At 40.4% G+C, this 22,329-nt stretch overlaps 1 protein-coding gene and 2 long non-coding RNA genes across 4 annotated transcripts in view; 2 read left to right on the forward strand and 1 right to left on the reverse strand.

The window, feature by feature from the left end:
* Positions 1–22,329, reverse strand: part of LOC125362054 (steroid transmembrane transporter SLC22A24-like) — a 212,588-nt gene that overhangs the window by 29,468 nt on the left and 160,791 nt on the right. The window contains exons 1-9 of one of the 2 annotated variants that reach the window (XR_007213011.1): positions 20,110–20,529; positions 18,572–18,675; positions 16,255–16,409; positions 15,975–16,137; positions 14,091–14,214; positions 11,224–11,339; positions 6,871–7,085; positions 5,036–5,147; positions 2,020–2,223 (exon numbers count right to left, since the gene is read on the reverse strand). Coding sequence is in view for 1 of the 2 variants with exons in the window: in XM_048360714.1 (XP_048216671.1) it covers positions 2,020–2,223; positions 5,036–5,147; positions 6,871–7,085; positions 11,224–11,339; positions 14,091–14,214; positions 15,975–16,137; positions 16,255–16,409; positions 18,572–18,675; positions 20,110–20,511 (1,595 nt within the window). In the remaining variant the exon portion in view is untranslated. Of the gene's footprint in view, positions 1–2,019; positions 2,224–5,035; positions 5,148–6,870; positions 7,086–11,223; positions 11,340–14,090; positions 14,215–15,974; positions 16,138–16,254; positions 16,410–18,571; positions 18,676–20,109 lie in introns of those variants that run through there. The other variant, XM_048360714.1, reaches the window with a different exon arrangement.
* Positions 1,801–12,604, forward strand: LOC125362066. Its single transcript, XR_007213014.1, has 3 exons — positions 1,801–1,810; positions 6,125–6,128; positions 12,468–12,604. It is a non-coding gene; the product is annotated as an uncharacterized LOC125362066 (long non-coding RNA).
* Positions 16,022–22,329, forward strand: part of LOC125362070 — a 160,833-nt gene continuing 154,525 nt past the window's right edge. The window contains exon 1 of the long non-coding RNA XR_007213018.1: positions 16,022–16,133. This is a non-coding gene — a long non-coding RNA (uncharacterized LOC125362070). The remainder of the gene's footprint in view (positions 16,134–22,329) is intronic.

The following is a 22,329-nucleotide window of genomic DNA, read 5'->3' on the forward strand; positions in this document are numbered from 1 at the left end:
TGGTTGAGGACAAACAGATGCCCTGCCTGAGACAGAAGACTCCCAGCTTGACACTGGCCTTGACACCTGGGCATGCTGGGAGAGGGGGCATTGACGCTTTCTTCTTGTGCCATTGTCATTGTAGACATTGGTGTTTGAAAACAGTCAAAGAGAGAATGGAGAATATAAGATGAAAACTTTTTGCATCTTTAAAATTCTGTGTGTGTGTGTGCACGCGCACGCACGCATATTCAGGCACGTGCAAGCATGCACATGCAAGGCCCAGTCCTGGGACTTGATATTAGGCCTGGCCATTGTCACTGAGTTTATATACTCAAAGCTACTGCTCTACCCCTTGAGTCACATGTCCAGTTCTGATTTGTGGTGGTTAATTGGAGAGAATAGTCTCATGGATTTTCCTGCCCATCTGGGCTTCCAACCATGGTGATCCTCAGATTTCAGCCTCCTGAGTAAGTAGGATTGCAGGGGTGAGCCACTGCTACCCTGCTAACAGAAGTTGGTTGTATTTCCTAAGTTCTTCTTTCTCAAAATTCCCATTGCCTGTGATAGAAATTTTGGTAAAATCTTATAGGATCCAAATACTTAGGAACATGTTTATCTTTACAAGGAGGAGGGTTTGTTTGACTGGTTTGTTCCATGATCATTTTTTTTGTTTTGTTTTTTTTTGCCAGTCCTGAGTCTCAGGGCCTGGGCGTGATCCCTAGCTTCTTTTGCTAAGGCTAGCACTCTACCACTTGAGCCAAGGAACACTTCCAGCCTTTTCTGTTTATGTGGTGCTAAGGAATTGAACCCAGGGCTTCATGCATGTTAGGCAAGCACCTTACCACTAAGCCACATTCCTAGCCCCATAATCCTTCTTTACTGAAGAAATAACCAGGATTGTATCTACCTGATAAAGTCACGTTTTCCCCTGATATTTGTGACTTTATCATATATATGTGTGTATATATGTATATATACATATATACATGTGTATATATGTATACATGTACACACACACACACACACACACACACACACACACACACACCGAGTACTCAATGGACAGGTGGGTATTAAAACCAGGCACATAAAAATAAGACATTTAGGTCTTAGGACATAAATATCCTAAAGCATAATATCAGAAATAAGAATATATCAGGAATAAGTGTTTCTTTATCCCTTTTTTATATTTGTCATTTGTGAGGCCGAAATCAGTGCCTGAGCACTGTCCTGAGCTCTTTTGCTCATGGCTCGTGGAGCCAGTGCTTCACTTCTGGTTTTTGAGTAGTTAATTGGAAATGAGAGTCTCATGGGGGCTTTTTTCTCTGGGTTGGCTCTGAACCAGGATCCTGAAATCAGCATACTGACTTGCTAGGATTAGAAGCATGAGTCAACAGCACCTGGGAAATGTGTGTTTCTTATGAAAGCACAGACTATAGGACATTTAAAAATTGACTAAATTTGATCTTTCTATCACCAATCTGACTGGTGTAAGACAACCTGTGTCAGCTTGATGAGAGTTACTTGGGATGAGGAAAAGAGGAGAGAGAGTGATTCAGAGGAGTACTCAGATTAAGATGCATCATTGTACAACAAATCCATTTTAATAGTAAAAAAGAAACAAAAAAACCCAACAGGCAGCCTGTGGATCTACAGTGCCCGAGAGGAGTCTTAAAATTCAAGAAATCAATGAATATCCTATAAAATTAAAAAGAGTAAGTGAATTAGTGGGTTAGGAGTCGATGGGTGAGAATATTGAAAGGAGTGATATTGATGAAGATGCATTCTATTCATAAACTGCTTTGTTAAATGGCAGCTCCTTTGTTGAGTTACTTAAAGATGATAATGATGGTGATAATAATAAACAATTGTATGGATAGGGATGAGGTTGCTCTTGAGTAAGGGACTTGCATACAAACAGAACAGCCTGGTCTGAGCCTAGATGGCCAGAGAAATTGAAAAGCTCATTTTGTTTTTCATCACAGATACTGGACACAGCCACTCCCTAGTCAGGTGACCTCTGCAGTGTTTACTTACTCATTTTCCACATCCTGGATAGTGTTAGGAAGAGGCCGATTGCTGGTTTCTGGAAGGTAGATGACACCAATGGCAGAAAGGATGGGGAAGGCTCCATAGAGAATCCAGGGCAGGCGGGGAGAATGTACCGCTAAGGTCATGAAGAGAGGCGCCATCACTGCCCCTGATCTGCTGAAAATTGCACAGATTCCTCCAATTGTTGACCTTAGATTGCAAACAATATCGTAAAGAAAAAATTTGAATAATTGTAACGTACATTCTTTTTTAAAGTCTGGATCTTTCCATGCATGGTTGACAGGGTCCTGACTGGGTCTCCCAGGTGCCAGGATTTCAGGTATCTGACATCATGCCTGGATTGTGTAGATGTTTATTTATGACCTTCATTTCATCTTGGAATCAATTCAATGGAGTTATTAAGCACATAAGCTTGACAGCAAGCTGTCAATTGTCACATTTCCTGCTACTGATTTATAACTGGTTAGTTTGGTCGTTTTTAAAACGGATACCTACAACACCAAATGAAAGTTTCAGAAGAAGTATATCACAACATAATAGAGGATTTATGTACATCTTATACCCAACAGTTATTAAAATTGATACTGTTTTGTGCCAGTCCTAGGGCTTCAACTCAGGGCCTGGGCACTATCCCTGAGCCTTTTTTCTCAATGCTAGTGCTCTATCACTGGAGCTACAGCCCCAGGTCTGGATTTTTGGTGGTTAATTGGAGACTAGACTCTCATGGACTTTCTTGCCTGGGCTGTTTTTTTTTTTTTTTTTTTTTTTTTTGTTGTTTTGTTTTGTTTTTGCCAGTCCTGGGCCTTGGACTCAGGGCCTGAGCACTCTCCCTGGCTTCTTTTTGCTCAAGGCTAGCACTCTGCCACTTGAGCCACAGTGCCACTCTGGCCGTTTTCTATATATGTGGTGCTGGGGAATCGAACCGTGGGCTTCATGTATACAAGGCGAGCACTCTTGCCACTAGGCCATATTCCCTTGCCTGGGCTGTTTTCAAACTGTGATCCTCAGATTTTAGCTTCCTAAGCAGTTAGGTTTACAGGCATGAGCTACTACAATCAGCTTAAAATTAATTTATATGTCTAGCATGTGATCTGTCCTTTAATGAAGTCATCATTTCTTCTTTTATTAGTGCATATTGTCAAAAGGTATTTGTATTGTGACATTTATTATTACATTGTATAATGTAAACATACTATACTTTAACTTATCCTCTTTTACTCTCTTATCTTCCTTTTCTCCTTTCTAGAACAAGTTCAACATGTTTCACTGTTTTATTTCCATAAACATCCAAAAATACTTCAACCATAATCACCCTCAGCTCCTTAAACTTCATATATTTAATCATTAATTAATTATTAATGAATTAATTGCTCACAAATTAATAATTAGTTGTTTAATTCTTTGAGATTGTTATATGCACTGTATACGAATCCTTTTTCTGATTAACAGTTTGAAATATTTTCTTCCATTCTGTTGTCTCTCTGGTCACTTGGTAATCATTTCTTTCAGAGTTCACAAGTTTCTTTATACGCAGAAAAATAGAGACCATTTGTCAGTTCTAATGGTATTTGCTGAACAATTAGAGTCTTATTTAGAAAGATGTCATCTATGAATTCATCTTTCACCTTTTGCCTGCTCTTTCCTCAGTGAGTTTCCCAGTTTCAGACCATGCATTAAGATCTTGATGCACTAAGATCCATTTTGAATTGAATTGATTTTTGTAGGAAGTGAGAGATAGTAATGTACTTTGAATTCCGTGGTTTTTTTCTATGTCATCTATTCTTTTCCATCAGTCTAGGTGTCTGGTGTTTGTGTTGATACCACGCTGTTTTAGTTACTATGTCTCTATAGTGTAATTTGATGTTAGGCATTATGACATCTCTATCAGTGTCCTGCTAGAGACTGCTTAGGACTTCTTTGGGTAGGTAAAATCTTGTGTAATCTCATGAACTGTAGGACTGATCTTTTCTATTGCTTTAAAATGACATTGGAATTTTGGGCAGCTTGTATTGAAACTAGATTCCCTTCAGTAGTACACCCATTTTCATATTATGAATTCTATTGATCCACAGATTTGGGAGATCTTTCTAATTTTTCTATATTTATTCAACTCTCTCTTAAAATATATCATTTTTATTGTAGAGGCCTTTCATCTCCTGAGTTGCGTTTCCTCCCAGATATTTAATATTTGAGTCTCTTATAAGTGCAACTCTTTTCTTTCTCATCATCATAGTTATTGGGAAATAGAAAAACAACTGATTTCTTTCTTTCCTTTTCTTCTTCTTGTTATTCTTCCTTTTAAAAAAAAAAACAAGACATTTGGTCATGGGGCTTGAGCTCAAGGCCTCTATTACTCAAAGTTACTGCTCTACCACTTTGAGCCACAGTTCCACTTTCAGTTTTTCTAGTGATTAATTGCAGATAAGAGCCTCACAGACATTCTTATGCAGGTTGGCTTTAAACCATAATGCTCAGATCTCAGCCACCAGAGTAGCTAAGATGACAGGCCTGAACATCAGCAGCTGGCAACAATGGAAGTGATTATCAAATAACAACATGTTGGTAGAATTTTTAGGGTTCTCTTTAGTACATGATTAAACCATTTATAAACAGGGATGATTAGACTTTGTCCTTTCCTATTTATATGCATTTTATGTCTTTCTATTATCTTTCCATTCTGGCTAGGAATTCCAGGTCTACATTGAATAAGAGTGGACAACCTTATCTTATACTTGACTTTACAAAAAATGGCTTCAATGTTTTCCTTCTTAGTAAAATGTTGTCTATCAATTTAACATTTAGCCTGTTCTGTAGAGATATGCTGCTTCTAGAAATCTCATTAAAATATTTTATTGACAAATTTTGACAGTTAATCAATTTTGGTTTTATTCCCACAATAAATGTCATGACTTCAGAAAGTCCTCTCTGGAAACAAAACTGGTTTTGTTTTGTATTTTTAAAGTGTTCTATAGGCCAGGATGTCTTAAACTTGAGACAGTACCTCAATACAGTAGGGGTGACTTCAAGGCTGTGAATTGAATAGGTTGTGATAGCAGCATTAACAGCACCAACTCCCAATGTTGCTAAAATCACGCGCAGGGTCTGCTGCGTTTCTGTAGAGAGGAAGACCCATCAGAGGCAACAACACTTCACTGGAGAAATCCGCCTAACCCAAACCATTAGGACAACATTCTACTGGATGGACTTGCAAGCAGGAAATATGTGGAAAACAAATTATAGCCTAGAAGAAACAGTGGAATGGATGAGCTACTGAAATTAGACTCTAGGATGTTTGGGCTTAAGCACTGAATGAAGAATCTAAATGGTGTGCTTCAACTCTCTTGGCCCATTTGAGTTTTATCAGTCATGGCAGGGATAGGGAAAGTCAGAAAATACTTATTTGGTGGTTTGTTGTACCTAATATTTTCTGGGCACCTTCTTCAGGATCTTGAAGGAATACATGGATAAAATCTGAGGAGTTAATGAGCTGTGCTTCAAACTCTTTACAATCAAGAACAGGAGAGTAATTGTTCATGCAAGACAATTATTCCACCATATATATTAACAAAATTCGGAGTGAACTTTGTGAAAAATTCAAATTCTAGATATTAAGCCTGGATTTTAAAATCTTCACATTAGGACTCCTATTTGGGAACCAGTAATATGTTGGGAATCACGGACAGAGAGAACGAAGTTATTTTGAAACCCAATAAAGTTAACATAAAATATGATTAAAAATAAGGTACTTCCAGAAGATAGTAGACTCTTAGCAGGATAAGGAATGGAGTCCTCAAATCTAGCATCCTTCAAAACACATTCCTGCCATGGGAACATTGATATTCTCATGAACATCACTTAATGGCACTCAACTAATTTAGTCAAATGTGCTGGGTTTGCATCCTATTTAGGAATAGATTATAAAACAAAAACTGGGATAGAGTGACTGAAGGAGGGACAAGAAGGTATGTTCTCGTTTCATGATTTATGCAATTGTAATGCATCTGTACATCACCTTTGTTCTAAATTTTTTAAACTCAGATTTAGGTTAGAGTGTTGCCTTTTGAATTGTATTCTCTCACTCTGCCTGAAGGTAAGTTTGTTTTTGTTGTTTTTCTAAATTTCATCCAAGTTGCTTGGTGCTAGTAGCTCACATCTTAATCCTACCTACTCAGGAGGCTGAGTTCTGAGGATCCCAGTTCAAAACCAGCCTGGGCAGGAAATTCCATGAGACTCTTATCTCCAGTTAGCCACTAGAAAACTGAAAGTGGTGCTGTGGCTCAAAGTGGTAGAATATTAGCCTTGAGCCAAAGAGCTCAGGGATAGCGCCCAGGACATGAGTGCAAGCTCCATGACTGATCAAAAATAAATTCATCCAAGTCAATGAGCCCCTGTTTCAAAATGGTGACACATAGAGTGTAACAGATGAGAGAATGACCAAGGGAGAAAGACTTGGAAAACTGGGGAGAAAAAATATGGGCGAGGATTGTGTGTCTCGTAGGGATACAATTGCAAGATCTTTCTGCTCAATGACCATTTCTGAAAGTGTGATAATCCAAAGCAAGGGATTAGTTCTAAAGACATTGTTAGGATCATTGCTACTGGCATTCAGATTTATCTTAGATTTGACAAGGGCAGCTGTGGGTCTACCTCAGCTTTAGCCTAGTAAGAGCCGAAACCTTGGCAACAACTGTTGTAGGAACAGATTCTAAGCCTTCACTTAACTTCATGGGACCCTTGGGCTTTTCATTGCATTGTGATTCTTTTGGCTCAGGTAAAACATGGAAATTTCTGGATGACAGGAGGCAGTACTTTCTTTCCCCCAAACTCTTTTCTCACCTGGAGACAGGAAGGTGTTGACCAGAATGGAAAGTCCTGCCAGGAACATGAACAGTATCTGACTTCCCCGACGGCCCAGATAACTCAATACCAAGTAGGCAATGAATCTGCTGATAAATGTGACAAGGCCGAAGAGAATCTGGAACAGGAAGATATTGCTCCCCAGGTGCTGCAGGTTGAGTATCAGGCCATAGTGAGCTATGACTAACGCCATTCTGAGGAAAAGAGAACATAAACACGTATAAAATGATTAAGTAAATTAATTTTTAAAAAAAAAGAAGAAGAAAGAAGACCAGCTCAATTCTCTCTTTCCCTGGGGAAATAACAAGTGGTCCCTGCAGGTGCATACAGTGTGTCATCTGACATTAGAATTAGGTTCAAAGCTTTGTGAATCATATTTTACTGCCCATGCTGTATTTTAGTAATTCTTCTTCATAAACCTATTTAAAATTTAATTAATTAATTTTTTAACAAGTGAGAACTGTTTATTGAGGAACAACAAGGGGCATAGACCTTCCTGTGGGTTTGGAGGTTGTGTCCATAAACTTTAAAATACTATGTTCCTTCATCAATAACTGACCAATTGAAGAAATAAGATTAATCTCTGTTAAGTGACTTGCTCTGTGTCACAGTGCTGGCATGGGACCATGGAACTGAACACAATGGACTCCCAACTTTTCCTCTTCCATTTGGCCTCTGCTAATGTCCATTCCAGTTACCGTATGTTCTTTGTGTGATAATATGTGAGATATTCAGCAAATTTAGGAAGATATGTTTTTAGTGTAAATATATTCAAAATATATACACCAACTTAAAATATATCATATGTTATAAATCCTATATTTCACATGTAAGGTATGTCATATATATCTTATATATTTAAAAATACATCTTGAACATGATTAATATGCACAACTGAATTTCAAGTTAAACAAATAGTGTGGAATCATCTGCAATTTTACAAGCAGGCAGAGAGGGTTTGGTTTGTTTTTGTTTGTTTGTTTGCCAGCCCTGGGGCTTGAACTCGTGGCCTAGGCTCTTTCTCTGAGCCTCTTTGGGCTCAAATGGTAGAGTGCTACCACTTGAGCCGCAGCACCACTTCTGGCTTTGCTTTTTGTGGATTTTTGGAGATTACTTGAGACAAAATATTAACAGAGATGCTGCCCAGGCTCGCTTCAACCAGCCATCCTCAGATCTCAGCCTTCTGAGTAGCTGGGATACCAGGCGTGAGCCACAGTCACGGGGTCCTGTGCACTTTTACTGTAATACAGTCAATGATGATTGCATCACACTGGTCGGGCTCTCATGCTAGACTCCAGTGGGCCTCAGCATGGTGAACCCAGGATAGAAAACTTGTTTCAATAAATCCTTCTGGTGCTTTCTATCTAATAATAGAAAATCATGGTCCTTAAGATTTGCTCTTGTTTTCTTTGCTTTGCTGAGAAACTCTTAATCACACCTGTTTTTGTTCCTCTATTGTATTATATCTCAATGGCACTAAAACATAACAAACAGAAGAGACTGGTTTATTCCTATAAAACTATTGGGACTGCCAGTTTTAAAATGATAAACTCACTTCTATGTAAAAGAAAACAACAAGACATTTAACAAGACTTAGTGCTAAAGAAACATTTCCTGAGATTTTTCTTTTTAATGCTGTGCCTTAAAATTCACTAAAGTATTGGCCCAGGTAACTTATAGCTGCTCAATGTGAGATGAAAACTAGTGTCACACACCAATGAATAAATAGCATCTCGGGCAATGGACAGTTGGAGAACACTCTCCTTTGTTAATTAAAAATTTTTAATTGTTATTACAAAGGTGATATAGAGAGGAATTACAGTACCATAAGGCAGGTAAAGAGCTCATCTCATTTCTGGCACTCTCCTTTGGAGGTGAGTCACCATGGGGAGGCACTAACATTTCAATAACCAACAGCCAGAACCACATCAAAAGAGAGAGATGGGAAATCCTGGAGGGGACCCCAGGGTCCTCCCTGCTATGCTTCAATAGGGCAATGAAATCAGGGCGGGTCAGTGAACTTCCTCCAGGTAGTCAGCTCCAGTGCATCCAAGTTAAGAGCAGGGTTATTGAGTGAACAGACACATTCACCATGCAAGGGTCAGGAGATCAGAAGCTTCCAGTGTGTGCAGAGGAAAGGCAACATGCCAAGAAAGGAAGAGAGGAAGAGCATTGGGAATTGTGTTCAGCATTAGCTGAACTGGCGGAGGGACAGAAAGGTCATGGAGAGAAAAGAAGGAAACATTCCATAGTCACCCGTAGGCAGGCTGGGTGACCACAGACTGGCTGTCCTAGAGACAGCAGCAAACAGGAGACCCAGTGTGTGTGTTTGCGATTTGGTGTGACCATGAGTCTCATTGGGCAGTCTAGACCTGGGGTGCAAAGGAACTCTGCCACTCCCCATATACAAACTGCACATACATTGGCTGAGTGTCAGTGACTCAAGCCTGCAATCCCAGCTACTTAAGAGGTGGAGATCTGAGGTTTATGGTTCAAAGCCAGCCTGTGAAGGAAAGTCTGTGAGACTCTTACCTGGAAGTAACCACCAACAAGCGAAAAGTGGGGCTATGACTCAAGTGGTAGAGTGCTGGCCTTGAGCAAAAATCTCAAGGACAGCACTCAGACCCCAAGTTCCAGCCCTGGGACCACAAACACACACAAACATACACATTTTTATTTATATAAAATTCAAGAACAAGAAAAAGTTAAAAAAAAATAAGCCTGGCATTGGTGGCTCACACTGTAATGTTAGCTACTCAGGAGGTTGGGATGTGAGGAACATGGTTCAAATCCAGCCCAGGTAGGAAAACCGGTGAGACTCTTACGTCCAATAAGGCACTCAGAAAATGCCAGAAGTGGCATTTTGGCTTAAGAGGTAGAGTATTAGCCATGAACAGAGTGTGGCTCAGAGACAGAGCCCAGGCCCTAAGTTCAAGCCCCAGTACCGGCAAAAATGAACGAATGAATGCATAAATATATAAATAACTAATAAAAATAAGCGAAATAATCTCATAAAGAGAGAGATAAGAATGGTTAGATGGGGTGGGAATGTGGCTTAGTGATTGAGGGTTTGCCTAGTATGAATGAGTTCCTGGGTTTGATTCTTCAGTACCACATAAATGGAAAAAGCCAGAAACGGCCCTATGGTTCAAGTGGTAGAGTGATAGCCCTGAGCAAAAGCTTCTTAGGGACAGTGCCCGGGCCCTGAGTTCAAGCCTCAGGTCTCCCCCCAAAAAAAAGAAAGAAAGAAAAGAAAGAATTGTTGGTATTTTTTCTAATGTGGTAAAGGTAGAAGAATGATTGAAGGAAGAAAAACGTGCTTGTTTGGTTGATGCATATATAGGTTAATATACTTATGAAATGGATCTAGGTGAACAAGATTTGTGCATTTTACTTTTTGGATAGTAGTGTGTGTATGTATGTGTGTGTGCGTGTGTGTGTGTGTGTGTGTGTTTGTGTGTTGTTACTTTTTAATTCATGCCTGGGACCATGCACTATATTATGTCTATGAAAAGCCAGCTTCTTTTCGTTTCATTATTTCTCAAGTAGATTCTCTTTTTTCCTGGGTCAGGCAGGACCCAATCCTCCTATTCATGCTTCCTGTGCTGACTCCGCCCCTCTCTGTTTATTGGCTGAGATGGGGTCTTGTGGACTTTTTGCCTGAGCTGAAAGTGAACTGTGATCCTCCCAACTGCAGCCTGCAGAGCACTAGAGTCATGAGGCGAGTCTCAGTGCCTGGCTGTATTTTCCTTTAAGTTTTATTTCAATACATATTGAAAAGCCAAAAATTTAAATTGTGTTTCACAGTAGACTTTTCCATACGCTAGTATCTAGTGCTGAGTTTCCTTCAGGAATGTGATTTTCATATCTTCTGTACTTCAATCCCATTGAGTTTTCTCATACAGTAGCATTAAAATGTGGTAATTCAACATATACTCTTTAAAATCATTCTTTTCTTATGTATTGATAGGTTGTATATAAAGTAACTGCTTTTTTTTTTGCCAGTCCTGGGGCTTGAACTCAGGACCTGGGACTATTCCTGAGCCTCTTTGTGTTCAAGGCTAGCACTTTACCACTGGCTAGTACTTTAGCACAGTGCCACTTCTGGCTTCTTCCAAGTCATTTGTTGGAGATAAGAGTCACTTGGGTTTTCCTGCCCTGAGCTGGCTTCCAATTGTGACCCTCAGACCTCAGCTTCCTGATTATCTAGGATTACATCTGTGAACCACCAGCAAGGGGCCTGACGCTGGTATTGTTTTTGAAATGTAGTTGCCTCTCCAATACTTTATTGGACATGGAATTTATTGATAACTTTATTTTAAAGGAACATACCTGATAAAGCATAGGCAGTAGATTCTCATACGCAGCCTGGGCGCGTGGAGCAATTGAAAAATGGATGTTTTCTTCTGGGCTTCATCAAACTCCTCTTGCAGGCTGGATTTCACAAACTTGGACAACAAAAGTCATGAGCATTCTTGAGCTGTCAAGCATGTGCCAGTTATATTGCTAAATTCTAGAAGATGCAGATATGTTGTTTCCTATCCTCAAGGAAAACTACTTACTAGAGGATGTGGACATTGAACTCTGTCTCATGTGGGGAGAATCATAAAAGATGCTGGAAGAAGGTGAAACCCAGGGGAATTATATAGGAATAAATTTAAATACTGAAGCAAAGGCTTGAGATTTAGATGTAGTGTGTGTGTGTGTGTGTGTGTGTGTGTGTGTGTGTGTTTGCGTGTGTGTTTGTGTGTGTTCTGGTCCTCCGGCTTGAAATCTGGGCTTAGGCATTGTCCCTGACTCAAGGCTAGTCTTCTACCGCTTGAGCCACAGCATCAATTCTGGCTTTTTCTGAGTAGTTTATTGGAGATAAGAGTCTCATGGACTTTTCTTCCTAGACTTGCTTGAAGCCTTGATCCTCAGATCTCAGGCTCGTGAGTATCTAAGATCATAGCTGTAAACCACCAGCACCTGGCTTGCATATATTACTTTTAATAGCAGTTTGTATATTTTTGTATTAAACTCGTGGATATGACAGCTTGTCTATCCATTCTATATTTTAGGTTATACAAGTGAAGACAGGACAAAATGAGGATTTGTCTCCAAAATATTTGTTGAGATATTCTTTAGGATTACTGTTTAGATGAATTATGATCTACCTTTCATGAAATATGTGAAGAATTCTGAGCTCAGATCTAACAGGGAAGAGATTGTTGCTGCGGGCCAGGCTGCTAGAATTTTCCTAGCGTTCAACAAATCTGCTACAGGAATTTTTTTCTAACTTTTGCATAGCTGGCTATAGACTTGTTCCGGATTCCTTTGTATCTTAGATCTCCCTTTTGAACAAAAATAATGCAGTATTTCTTCAGTGCTTATATAATCATTATATGCTCGTTGAATTTGGGACAGATAGATGTTTTCTTCCTCTTTAGCTTCACATGTGTACATACATGAGGATTCTGTAGTAGAGAACAAAGCTCAAGTAGGCCCCTCTACCCTTATACCTCATTAACGAGTTAAGATTCTGGCAGATTGGGGTGGAGAGCATTTTCCTAGCACTTGAGAGGCACTTAGTTTAGTCACCAGCACTGGACAAAGAGATTCTGGACTTTGAGCCCATGTTGTAATGAAGTAAAGACTTTTAGAGACACTGCTATTTTACATAGAGGAGGGATGGAATTACTTGGATTGAGAAAATACAACCTTTGTGTCTCTCTTGGTTAGCGTTTTCCTCTCTGTGGCATTTGCTCTCTTACAGGGGCAGCCTGTGGGCATATCTGTCCTAGGCACAACTACCAACCAGTTTGGTGATGCCTGAAGGCCTCTGCCAGCTCTAATCACCTTAGTCCTTTCTAGCCCATTAAAGCTTGGTGAATACTCCTGAGCTTTCACACAAATGCCTGGGACCTATTCTGTGTTAGCACCCATTCAGCATTGGAATGTGTCTTCATTTTTGTGCCGCGTTGTAAAACATATGTTTTTCCAAGCAGATGCTATGATGTTAATTCCCTTATCAATATCCAACACCGTGCTGACACATTGTAGGTATAAAAAGATATTTACTTTTTTACCTATGTATTTATTTATTTGTTGGTTTCTTTATTTATGCTGGTCCCGGGGCTTGAACTCAGGGCCTATGCATCGTCTCTGAGCTTTTCTTCTTAAGACTGGCAATCTACCACTTGAGTCACAGCTCTACTTCCAGCTTTTGGGGGATTAATCGCATATATGGGTCTCACAAACTTTCGTCTAGTCCTGGCTTTGAGCCTTGATGCGCAGATCTCAGCCTCCTGAGCAGGTAGAATTACAGGCAAGAGTCACTACAGCCCAGCCTCAAAAACTTTTAAAAAGTGATTAAAGGGTATCCATGAGTTAACCACACAGGACCTGGCCTCTAGAAATAAGGAAGGGGAAAGGGGACAAATAACCAAAACTTCAACAAACAAGAGGAAGAAGAGAAAAGTAACAAGAATTCTCTGGAGCATTTCTACACAGACAGAATCTTAGTACTCTCTGTAATGACAGAGGAAATGCCAGAGAAAGAAGGACTTTGAGATCATTACTGCCATAGCCATAGTGTGTATTAGAGCTATGGGTTTTATTAGTGACCTACTAAATATTTAATATTGGAATGAAATGGATGGAAGTCAAAGTGATATTTAATGCTTTCCATAAAGGAAATGATAATTTATTGAAATAGTGAGAAAGAGTTCTTTTGACTACTTTTCCTCTCTATGCCATGTGAGGGAAATTGCACTTTTATTCAAACATTAGTGTTCTTTTCTCTCACTCTTTGACACAACATGTGTACTTTGTTTTCCAGTACCTCTCAACCTATACAATAATCAGTCTGTGAGGAACCAAGACAAAGATGTTAGGATCTCACTTAGAAGCCAAGTTCTTAGACAACTGAGATCAGAGGATCACAGTTCAATGCCAGTCTAGACAAGAAAGTCTTAGAGACTCTTATCTCTAATTAAGCACCAGAAAACCTGAAATAGCATTGTGGCTTCATGTGGCAGAGTGCTAACCTTGAGGGAAAAACCTCAGTGCCTATGCCCAGGCCCAGAGTTCAAGTCCAAACTGACAAAAACAGAACCTCTGCCTCCCTTAGGAAGATCTCATTTTTGGTATCCTGAAGGACCCAGAGTTGTGAGCTCATATCATTCACTATTCCAGTAGTCTTCCCCTTCTCAGATCACCTCAATGGTCAGGGTCTCCCCAGCATTCTTCTTTCCATTTATACGAGCAACTCTCCTAAGTTCCTCTAAGCCTTTTTCTACTTGATTGCTAAAAATCAGCCACCGAGCAGATTCCACCGCCATCCTGATGAAAGAAGACAACACAGCTACAGTAAACAGCTATTTGCTTATTTTACACAGAACATCAATATGAAATTTCTTTTCCTTTTCATTTAATATAGACTGTATAAATTATAGTAGAGTTATTTCTGATTAAATCTGCCTCCCCACTGGATATACAAAGGAAGGGACTTTGTGGCTGTTAATGATGCATGTTTCTTCAAAGTGATTGTAGACAACAAGGAGTAATGAACAAATACTACAATCATACACTGACATTCCAATAGTCAGTATCCCAATGTGATCCATGTGGCATAATATTAATCTTTGTAGAGGTCTTATTTCAGTGATTTTTTATGCAATAAATTTCTACAAGCTGGGCAGTGGTGGCTCACACTTGTAATCAGAGCTACTCAGGAAGCTGAGATGTGTGGGTCAAGGTGGATGCCAGCCTGGGCAAGAAAGTCCGGGAGAATATTACTCCAGTCAATGACTAAGAAACCAGAAATGAAGGTGTGGCCTCAAGTGGCAGAGTATGCTCACTTCACCAGTGTGGTTCAACACTTAAAACTACAAAACATGAACAAAAATTCAAGAAGACAGCAACAGAAAGAAAGACCTCTCATGTTCACATATTACTGAAGCATTCAAAATTCTAGTGCTCCACATAGTAGATATAAAAAGTCAATTCTAAAACTGCTAAGGAAGTGCAACAAACTCTGCTTAGTCAAAACCATCCAGGACAAAAACAGCAATGCTGCAGGTTTCACGACTTTGTTTTCAAATTCTGTTATAGAGACATAGTAACAAATCAGCCAGGTCAGGAAGAAAAAAGCTACATATTCCAATGGAATAGAATATAAGCCCTAGAAATAAACCCACAGAGTAGAATATTCTTTAGTAAAAAATCAAACAAACAAAAACCCAAGAAATAGGGGCTGGGAATTTGTCCTAGTAGCAGAGTGCTTGCCTAGCATACATGAAGCCCTGGGTTCGATTCCTTAGCACCACATACACAAAAAAGCTGGAAGTGGCTCTGTTGTTCAAGTGGTAGAGTGCTAGCTTTCAGCAAAAAGAAGCCAAGGACAGTGCTAAGCCCATGAGTTCAAGCCCCATGACTGGCAAAACAAAACATAACCAAAAAAGTCGATGGACCTGAAGATCTTTTTGGTAAATGAAAAGAAGCTACACTTGGAAGGACCTATATCATGTGGTTACTCATATATGCAAATCTACCTAAATATATGTTCATGTAATATAGCAAATAAATGTTCTGACTATAAAAGGGGCCTGTTTACAGCAGATCATAGTAACGCACGATGAGGACAATGAGTAGTTGATGTGCAGGTGTGTCAATGTATTTCATTGAGTATGAAGACAGCAGCGATAAGCCCGTTCAACCAATTAAACGTATTTTTTCCACAAAGAGGAGAAAGTAATATAAAATGCTTAATAGAAGGAGTGACTATGCTCAAAATCCATTATTCACATGTGTGGAAATTCCACAGTGATACCCTTTGATGCCAAGCAACATATGCTAAAAGTGGGGAAAAAAAGATTCCATAATAATTCTGTGGCTAAGATGCAGAACTGCTAAGTCCACACCTGCAGTCTCCTGTCAGAGTGCCATTCCGGGCTCTTCGTCTCTCAATAGCACAAGGGCGACAATGGGTGAGCGGAGCTAAGGATCCCCTGGGGATTGCACAGATCCCAAGTGTCAGAAACTCCCTCTATATTTCATTTCCCCATTTCAATAGAGTTACAGGCCAGGGACATCGTCCATACCTTGAGAACACGCAGCAGACCAACATGGGTATGGATAATACCAGCTGCAGTGTGACCCAGCTGCGAAAGGAATAAGCCAGGCCTCCCAGGAGCATCTGCCCGGCGCTGAAGGAAGTCAGCATTGCCATCACAGCTTTAGATTGAGGTCTTGTCCACTCTGTAACTGGAAGCCAACATAGTTGTAATTACAGTTACATAGTGGTAATGATTATTTCCAAAGGAGGACTTCAAGGTCAATTCAAATCATACAGGAAATTAAAGGATAAAATGGCTGACTTACTGAGATACATAGGGTTTGTGAACAGAGTCATTATAGATAACCCAGCTAAGAAGCGCAGGGAACAGTACACAAGGAAGGTGGGAGCAAAGGCTGCACAGGTGTCGCTGATGGCCGTTTGGAGTAAACACCACGTGAGGATTGTCTTCCGCCCAAACCTGAGATATATTGGACCATGTGAGATTATTCAAGAATTAAAACAATATCACTAAAAACAACACAAGACAGCACATCTTGAAATTTATTATCAATACTGAGTCCTTATTCCATAAAGATTAATTATTATCTAGGTGAATTATTTTATTCTATAAATAAATACTGAAAATAAATGATGTTAAATATTTACTATCTCAACATTCCACTTGAGGTCCGGTGGAACTATTATATTAGTCAACAGTTGAGGTGACAGACGCTGAGGAATTAGCCAATGGGTGTGCTGTCCACGGTCTCTAAGTAAGGACGCTCAAGGTCACCAGAAGGACTGTGATGCCACATCAGGCCTTACAAGAAAGAAGATAAAATGTGATACATTGGCAGGCGTGTTCACTACGAGACACACATATTTGGGAGGACTGGTTTGTGTGTTGTGCTAAGAGTCCTGAGGAGTGAGATGGATTGGGTTCTGCTGTCTTCATTAGTAAGTGTTCACTGTCAAGGTGGAGGCCCAATGTATTGACAGAGAAAATGGGAAGACAGTCCATCAGAGCTTCAGACAGATGGGGTAACAGCCTCTGTCAGCTGGGTCTTGGTTCTTGTGCCTTGGCAATCTGCTTCATCTTGAACAATAGACAACTCAGAAACCTCCTCTCCCTGCAGAAGAGAATGGCAAGTTCACAGAAGAGAGAATCAAAGAGAGGTCAAGGATAAGGCTCAGAAAAGAGGAAGATAAAAACGAAAATGGGAATATTGGTGTCAGTGTGATAGGAAAGAGGCCAGATACCTAGTCAACTTGGACAAAATTCCAAGGGGAAAAATTAGTTTCTGAGTAATGTCAACATATAAGCTTTACTTTTGGACATCCACTCTGTAACATCTTACTTGTTGCTATAGCAGTCTAATTTGTCACGGTAAATATTACACAACTCACACAAAGCACAAAAGGCACTGAATCATCAATGCAATTTGTAGCACAAATATCAAAGCTGGAAGTATCATGGGGTTGCATTACAATTTATACTACAGAGCCACAGTAGCAAAACAGCACTAAACCCAAGACAAATGTAACAGATTAGAGACACAAAATGAAGATTGAACTTAGGCCTTTATATTTGCCCTTGTATTAGTATCAATTAAAGAGAGAACATGGATTTTCATATAAAACCTGAAACTTTGAAATTACTACAGGAGAGAAGAGAGAAAAATGCTACAACTTATTGACATAGACACTAAATTTCTGTGTAGAATTACAGTATCCCCAAAATGAAAACAAAGCAAAAGGAGACAGATATGCCTAAATCAGTCTAAATATTTACTGTCTTATAAACTACAAAGTCACTACTACACTGGGAGACAGCCTGTAGAATGAGCTAACACCTTTACCATTTATATAACACACGATGGACTAATTACAGAATATACAGGAACCTCAAAAAAAAAAAAAAAAAACAACAACCCAAATTTGAAAGAATTAACAACCCAGTTTGTAAATGGACAAATGAACTTAATAGAGACTTCTAAAAAACCCCCAAAGTACCACATAGCCAGGCTCTGGTGGCTTACCTTTGTAATCTTTAGCCACTCAAGAGGCTGAGATCTGAGGATCATGGTTCAAAGCCAACCTGGGTAGAGAAGTCTGAGATTTTTATATCCAGTTAACCCCCAGAAAACAGAAAGCGGTACTGTGGCTGAAAGTGGTAGAATATTAGCCTGGAGCAGAAGTGTTCAGGGATAGCACCTATGCTCCCATTTGGGTTCAAGGTCCATAACTGATGACAACAACAACAACAAAACCCAATACACAAAAACGAAAGAACTGCAAATGGCCAACCACACAAGAAGAACTGCTGACTATCCCTGGTGATAAAGAAATGTTCACTGAAACGACAGTGGAATTTCACCTCACTGCAGGCAAAATGAGCACCAACAAGAACATAAGCAACCAATATTGGCCAGGACTTTTTTGGGGAAAACACGACCTTCTTCATATCCTATTGTTGGACTGTAAACAAGTGCAAGCACTGGATAAATCACTATAGATGTTCCTTAACACATTTTCCTGCTGGGTCCTGGAGTGTTGTGTAAAGCACAAGATTAGAGCTCAGCCGAAATTTATTAAGGTCTTAGACAATCTCATCTACATCGACAGAGAAATGATACCTACCTGTCTGAAAGATAGCCAAATATCAGACTTCCCAGCAGTGACCCAGTCATGAACACTACTTGGACTATGGATTTGGATGACTGGTGCTCACAGACTAGGTCCCACTGGAAGAGAAAGGGAGAAACAGCAGGGTCAGGAGAGTAGAAGCCTTCAGTGGAAACAGACTGTCAGTGCCCAGCTCTGAGGGGAATGGGGTGCGGGTGTGGAGGCTGCTTCTGGTCCCAATTCCTCTGCAGCTGCTCTCCACTGCCTGTCCACACACCTGCAAATGCTCAGCTCATTTCCACCCTTCACGCGCTGTCTCTGGCTCCCAACCTTCCCGGGCCTCATCTCCTTATTCTTCCCCTTCAGATCACCTCCTCCATCTATTCCATGCTTTAGCTTCTACACATTCTCTGTAGGTGCGTGCGTGTGCGTGTGTGTGTGTGTATACTCATCCTGAAACTTGAATTCAGAACCTAGGTGCTGTTCTTGAGTTATTTACCACTTGAGCCACATACTTTCAGCTTTTTAGTGAGTAGTTTCTTGGAGGTAAGAATCTCATGGAATTTCCTTCCTTGCCTGACTTTGAAGCACAGTCCTCAGATTTCAGAGTCTTGCCTAGCTAGGATAACAGGCATAAGCCACAAGCACCTAACTGTACATACTTTTATACAAATTGTATTTCCTCAGTATTTATTTATTGATGTGTGTATGTATATATTTCTCCTGTTGGTTGTTGGGGGCCTGGTGTTCTCTCTGAGCTCTATTGTTATGGCTTTGAGCCACAGCATTACTTTTGATGTTGTGGTAGTTAATTGAAGATAATGTATCACAGACTTTCCAGCCTGGAATGGCATGGAAACACCAGCCTCAGGTCTCTACCTTATGAGTAGCTAGGATTTCAGGCATGAGCCACCAGCACCTAGCCTCTACACGCATTCTTTGGCTAGCATAATTTATAACATAGAAAGGTATAACTTTAAGAACATTTAGTTACCATAATGGAGAATATGTGACAAAACACTTTTTTTTCTAGGTGGAAAGATTTCCGTTATAGTGTGACTGACAGAAAGTCTCTTTGATGTTTCCTAACAGTCAATAATTCAACTGACACAATAACTCTCATCTTGGACACACATTGATTCAGTTAGAAAGTGTTAAAATGCTCAGGCCAAGATTTATGGTCCAGAAGTTCGGACTTACTTGCTGTGGCAAAAAGAAAATTATAATAAGTATTGTGAGTCACTGACCTAGCATAGTATTTTCCTTCATGGTATTTCAATTGCTCTTCAAAAATTAAATCTTTCTTTCTCTTTAGATTACATGGTATAACAACAGGTTTATCTTCATTTATTTTATTCACTGAACTCAGTTCTAGCTTAGCTACTCAACATCATGGCAGTATAGGTGAGCAGTTGTTTACTTGCTGAAGGAAGGAGGGGAAATGGCTGACTATAATCTACCCCAGGGGACTGAGTATTGAAGCAAGTCTGTTGTTTGTGTTCATCCCACAACCTTTGAGCAGACACCCAGACGATGTAAATGGGGCCTCTTACCTCCGTCACGATGGTGAAAGGGAAGAAGCTTTTGTCAAACACCCAGCCGTCCACACAGGGCTCTGTGTCTGCCTCACTGGCGTTCCACAAGGTCTTGTTCAGGTGGAGCAGCTGCCATTGGGGCTGGACAAAGCGGCGGCACTTCTCTGGCCTGAGGTTTGAGTCTACGGGGATGGAGATTTTCAGGAGGTCCTGCTGGCTGAGGGTGGCCGTGTGGTTGTGAGCGACAGTGTGGTTGTCAAGGATGTGCACCCAGCAGCGGTGCTCAGGGGTGGCTGACGTGAAGTTCTCCAGTAGAACATGAGGATATGATATCATGCTAGTGATATAAAAGAAAACCAGCTGAAGGATCTGGAATCTTCCCCGGGCTCCAACATGCTCCAGTAGTGCGTCAAAACCCATTGGGGCTGCATAAGAAGTCTCTCCCAAGGGGGACACAAGTGCTGCTATGCAGCTAGGTTCAGAGGGGAAAAGCTTCCTTCCTCTAGACCCAGCAGTATTGCGCTTGTCCCCACTCACTGTCTTCTACCTGGGCCCAGTCTCACCAGTGTTCACCTCCAGCTCCTGTGGGTCAGAGCAGCTAGGTGGCTTTAATAGTTACTGCAGTACGTACCTAATATGCATTTAATGGAATGACTGTGATCTTTGCACTTCTTCAGGAGTTCACTGATTTCATAACCTAAAGGCATGCGCCCAATGGTCTTTTCTTGTTTGTTTTTCTTCAGAAGAGGATACATGACATTCAGTAATTAACTACTGCATTACCTTTCAGTGAAAACAACAGAGCTTGGCTTTTTCTTAGTAGAGTTGAATTTTCCCTCAAATGAATAAAAGTTGGGATTAGTTAAAAGTAATGCAAGTTGGAATGCTGTCCCTCTATGTATGCTTCAATTTTAGTAGTCACAGTGAGGTTATGACTTTTGAAATAGGGAAGTAATGATAGGAGAAAAAATAATGTAGGTGTATGTGCTGGTCCTGGGCTTGAAATCAAGGACTGGAAGCTATCCCTGAGTTTCTTTGTTGCTCAAGGATATTGCTGTACATCTTTGAGCCACAGTGCCACTTCCAGTTGTCTGGGGGTTAACTGTAGAGAGAGGTCTCAAGGACTTTCATGGCTGGGCTGGTTTCAGATTAAAATCCTCAGATCTCAGCCTCCTTAGTAGCCAGGATTATATGTGTGATCCACAGGGTTTGGTTTGGTTTTGTGTTTGAGAGAGCGATTTTCACTATATAACCTAGGCTGCATCCAAACTTGTGATCCTTCTGGCTCAGAAGTGCACATTGTTGTTGAAAGCTGTGGTGTTTCTGCTGCACAGGGGCTCAGGGCCCAGCCCATCATACCAGACATTCATCATAAACAAGGGGGAGTGAGAGGCCTTGATCCTCTCCTGTAACTGGCCCACAGATGTCTGAACTGTCAATGTCTGGACTGTACATTATGGATGGGAGACCCAGGAAGGTGCCATAGAAAACTGTCCTCAGTCTAAGTGTCACTATAACTAGAAATACCTAGTGTAACCATGGCAAGAATGTAAGTTCCTTTCCAGTTAGAAGGTAGATAGGTCTGGAACTAGACAGGCATGCTCACTAACTATTTTCTTTTGACCTCTGGGCCCTGGTTAAGTGTGAAAGGGCCAGCACAAAGTGACTCCATTTAGGTTCTGAAACCATGCCTTCAGATCTGCCTCTGAAAGGTCTCTCACTGACAGGGCAAGCTTTTTCCTGTGTGTGTATGCTTCTTGCTAGGAGCTCTTGTCAGTTGTGGGGTTGAACTCAGAGCCTGGGAACTGTCACTGAGCTCTTTTGCTCAAGGCTAGCACTTTCCCACTTTGAGCCACAGCCCCACTTTTAGCATTCTGCTGATTATTTAGAGATAAGAGTCTCACAGGGTCTTTTCTCCCTGGGCTGCCTTCAAACCACAGTCCTCTGGTCAAATGAGCCCCTGTCTGAAGCCCCTTTACTCCAATTGAAGCAACAACAAGATCAACAGAAATGGATTTTAAAGCAGGGCTTACCTAGAACTTGTGAAGGAGTTCGATTTTATCAATAATTACTTGTAAGAGTTATTTCTCTGACTGTGAGTCTGACTAAATTCTGAAGAGCATAAACCATTTAATGATAAAGTCAGTAGAAGTGAGAGTTATAAAACAGTAACTGATTAAACAATCTAGTTAATTGCTAACTGAATATGTCACTTTAGGATAGTAATTTACATTGAAA

This window comes from Perognathus longimembris, chromosome 13 (genome assembly GCF_023159225.1).
Source record: "Perognathus longimembris pacificus isolate PPM17 chromosome 13, ASM2315922v1, whole genome shotgun sequence".
Taxonomy (NCBI): domain Eukaryota; kingdom Metazoa; phylum Chordata; class Mammalia; order Rodentia; family Heteromyidae; genus Perognathus; species Perognathus longimembris.